Source organism: Linepithema humile, chromosome 2 (assembly GCF_040581485.1).
Source record: "Linepithema humile isolate Giens D197 chromosome 2, Lhum_UNIL_v1.0, whole genome shotgun sequence".
NCBI classification, from domain to species: domain Eukaryota; kingdom Metazoa; phylum Arthropoda; class Insecta; order Hymenoptera; family Formicidae; genus Linepithema; species Linepithema humile.
In genome coordinates, this window is record NC_090129.1 from 12027579 (window position 1) to 12031820 (window position 4242).

The 4242-nt window shown below is 40.3% G+C and overlaps 1 protein-coding gene across 1 annotated transcript; it reads left to right on the top strand.

The window, feature by feature from the left end:
• Positions 1-445: 445 nt before the first annotated feature.
• Positions 446-3951, top strand: LOC136997658 (uncharacterized). The gene has a single exon (XM_067348679.1). The coding sequence runs from the start codon at positions 446-448 to the stop codon at positions 2459-2461; it is 2016 nt and encodes a 671-aa protein (XP_067204780.1). The 3' UTR covers positions 2462-3951.
• Positions 3952-4242: the final 291 nt, after the last annotated feature.

Here is a 4242-nt window from a genome sequence, read left to right on the forward strand (position 1 = left end):
GCGATCCATCTTTGGATGATATTCGTAACGAAAGTTATGCTAATTACTTGACTCAATTGTTTCTTCGTTTAAATGAGGTACAAGATAATGCTCGAAATAATTTAATCAGGTCAAAGGAGAGATCAAAGACTTATTACGATAGACGAATTAAGCCATACGAGTTTAAAGTGGGCGATAAAGTTTATTTGTTAAAAGAGCCGAACAAAAACAAACTGTGTGATCAATATATCGGCCCTTACGATGTTATTCAAGTGATGAACAATAATAATGTCAAATTAGCGATAAGTTTACACAAGACTCGAATTGTGCATGCCGATAAGTTACGTATCGCAAAGGGTGCACCCCACTCTACGGATCCCCCACCAGTCATCAATGAAGACTTATATAACTGGCCATCGGAACAATCAAGAGCCAGTTCATCAAGAAGGAATCGGACGACATCATCATGAAGGCTACTCTAATCATACTCCTACTGCTCGTACCCCTTTCGCTGGGACTCACTGGGTACGATTGCACAGGAAACGGATTAAATATAACGACACTCTCGCTCATTGATATTGGTGATTGCAATTTGGATAGTATCGAACCCAATCGAGAGGAAACATACATCCAACTGCTACAACTGTCCGACTTTCATCGTATTAAGATCATACAATGTAAAGTGGAAATAGACCGCATTGTATATCATTGCGGAATGCATTCTCACATTTCAATAGTGCACAATGGACAGAGAAATTATGTTCAAGAAATTGGATCAATTGGCTGCTCTCGTCTTCACGAAACTGGAACTGTCGTGATCGGAAATGCAATAATTGATCGTGTTCCGCAAAACCGTACTAGCCGACACAGTATTACTCTGGCCGGATCGGTTGCTACGGATGGGCGCTGTTCTGGTGCACAATATACCGACGGACAGGGATCATGGGATAGCGTTGTTGTCCAAGCCACCGTCAAGGTGGAATTACACTCATTTGAAGCTCCAGTAAAAAGAGTTTCAAATCTCGTGATGCTGCCATCGGGAACAACATGTGATGCCTTCACAGGATACTGCATAGATTCAGAAGGAGGTGAATCTTATTGGCCTGTAACATCAATCGACAATTGCCATTTCGACCAGTATGATACTTTATACGAGGGGTATGCTACCAAGCTTACACCGCGAGATAATCAATCCACGCCTGTAGTATATGCAGTTACAACACATGGAACGACTTTCGCACTGGCAAAAACTACAGAAGTTAATCTTTGTGGATACAGAATCTACCACACGGAACATCCGAAGCTCTTCATCTTCGAAACCCAGCAAGGGAAAGCATTCAGAACACGTTCTAAAACGCCTGTAGACAATTTAGATATATTTGCTTACGTGAATTCTAAATTTGTCTACATCGAGAAGCATGTCCAAAGCCAACTCTCAACACTATACCAAGACATCATGGAACAGAAATGTGCTCTAGAAAAACAAATCCTGAAGAATGCACTCTCACTGGCCAGCATCGCCCCGGACGAGATGGCCTCTCGAATTATGAAAAACGTTGGTTACACAGCAGTAATCGCCGGTGATGTTATTCACATCATCAAATGCGAGCCTACCGAGTGCAAAATTAGACACACAGAAGACTGCTACAACGAGCTTCCAGTTTATCATCGGAATATTTCCATGTTTCTGCTACCAAGATCAAGAATTCTTTCCAAAGCGGGAACTCGGCGAGACTGCAACGAACTTTTGCCTACGATGTACAAGTTACATGGAATTTGGTTTCGGACGGGACAACGTCCAACGGAGTCACTGCCTCCACAAACCATTCAACCTCTCACCAATCCAAAATGGAAATACGTCAACCCTTCATCGCTTGCCACAAGCGGAATTTACACAAACGATGATCTGGAACGATTGCGGGACCATATAATGTTTCCAGTCGAAAAGCCGTCAACTTTACATAATTTGGCTCGAGGAGTGATGGGACAAACCGTTCCATCCGGGAGCATTTCAATTTTGGGTCTTCTGGACGAGAAATCTTTGGATCAGCTGGCTGAAAGCACCGGTAAAAGAATTTGGAGGGGCTTTATCAGTTTTGGATCCGCGAGTGCAGGAGTGCTCGGAATTTTTATCGTTATTCGAGTAACGAAACTTGTCATCGATACGATCATCCACGGTTACGCTCTACATTCTGTTTATGGATGGAGCTTACATCTTTTGGGAGCCATCTGGACTTCCATCACTCATTTATTACTACATCTGGGTCAAACGGCACCAATCAAAGAGAAGAAGACTCCAAACCAGGGTGAAAACGTGGAACCATCCGCTCCATCACCTGTGCCGATCTGCGAACAATCTCAGGAATCGTCCTCTGGTGAAAATTGTAATGTGAGTGAACATAAATACTCCTATAAAGAATTAAGACAATTGTTAGACGACTGTCCACGCGACATCGTACCCCAGGTTAAAGTAACGAAATAATATTTTGAACTATCTTGTACTCTCATATATATATGGTTGCGTATATTTCATAATCTCTCCTTCATCATATTATCTTGATAATTTTATGGTTAAGTATATTCCATTATGCTTCGGTAATTTTATATATGGTTGCAAATATTGCACTATTTCTTGTCCAAATTTATGTTTCGCTATTTTTGTATTGTGTGCTTCATGGTTATAATTGGTATACGTCCAAATATTGGATCAATTTTGTCAAATTTTATGTTTTATTTTTGTATTGCGCGGTTTATGGTTATAATTCGTATACGTCCAAATATTGGATCAATTTTGTCAAAACCTATGTTTTATTATTTTGTATTATGCTTTGGTTCATAGCTATAATTAGTATATGTTCAAATATTGGCGCATGGTCCAATATTTTATTTTAGGGGGGGAGGTGTAACGTCCCCATATTTTAGCAAGTAGATTTCCACTCGTAAATTTTTGTTTTAAACTTTCTAGTTTATCGCCTCTTGGAATTATCGCTCGCTGTATCAATAGCGCTCGACACATGTCGCCAGAAAGGCGCAACACGAAACCTTTCGCGTAACGTAAACCCCTTGTTGCGTTTCAAAGCGTACGACTGTAAATTATCTGTCGTCGCTCTCAAAACTTAGGTCCGGATATCACCTACGGTTTTATGTTAACCATACCACTCTCAAAACTTAGGTTCGAGTATCGCCTGCAGTTTTATATAAACCATGCCTCGAACATTCGATATTCTAAAGCGAGATTACATCCATGTGCGGTCCTATTGCATAGGACAAACCTTTGTCTCTGAAGATCCAGAGGAGTATAAATACGGGCCCTGCGATGCCGCCGAGTCAGTATTCAATTTTTCAGTAAGCCGTCAATACTCAGTCAGAGAGTCAGTTTCGGTCAAATCGTTAGTCTTCGCATTCGCAATTTCAATTCTGACTCAGTCTTGGTCTAATTCTAATTCCAGTTCTAGTTTCGTCCTAGTTCGGTACGGTTAATTTAAGTTCGGTTTATCAATTTTATATGTTCAATTACTTAATTCGCAAACTGCGCGTTCCATTTCTAGAACATAAGTGCTAATATGTTTGTAAGAATTCTTATCTTATAAGTTCGTTTGAGTGTAATTTCATTTATAAACCAATGTACTCTTATTTTCATTTATAATTACATTTATTTGGTTGCTTTGAGAATTTTATCTTTAATTTCAAATCCTTAAACATTATTCCAATTTAGCGTGCGATCCTTAAATTCCAACGAATAATAAAAGGTAAAGACGTGTCGCGAAATAACTCTAGTGCAGTGATTCCTCGACCGCAAGATAACCAGCAACAATGACGCATCTGAAGATTCATCTCCATACGACTATCAGCCTGCTATTGGAAGATCGATCCTGGAACCGATCGGGCGCCTTACAATTAGATTGAGTTATCACTGGCTTCAGGTACCATACAAGTCGACACCGGTGAGTCCGTTCCAAATTTATTTGCATGGGAAGGTTTAAAGTTAAAATCTGAGCAAGAGAAAATGCCAGATACCGAAGTAACATCTTCGCGCCCAGACTCAAATTGTAATTGTCGTTTCGTGTACTGTATCTTGGATAACGCGTGCTTGAATAGAAATACTGGCACGATATTGTGCCTCAATTGCTATCACGATTTATCAGAACCAACGCGAAATGATTTCGAACACGTCCTCGGACATCATTTGAATATCGGTTCTATAGTTCCATTAGCAAAGTGTCGTGTTTGTGGCCAGAACGTATCTCAACCTTTTCCAGTGCG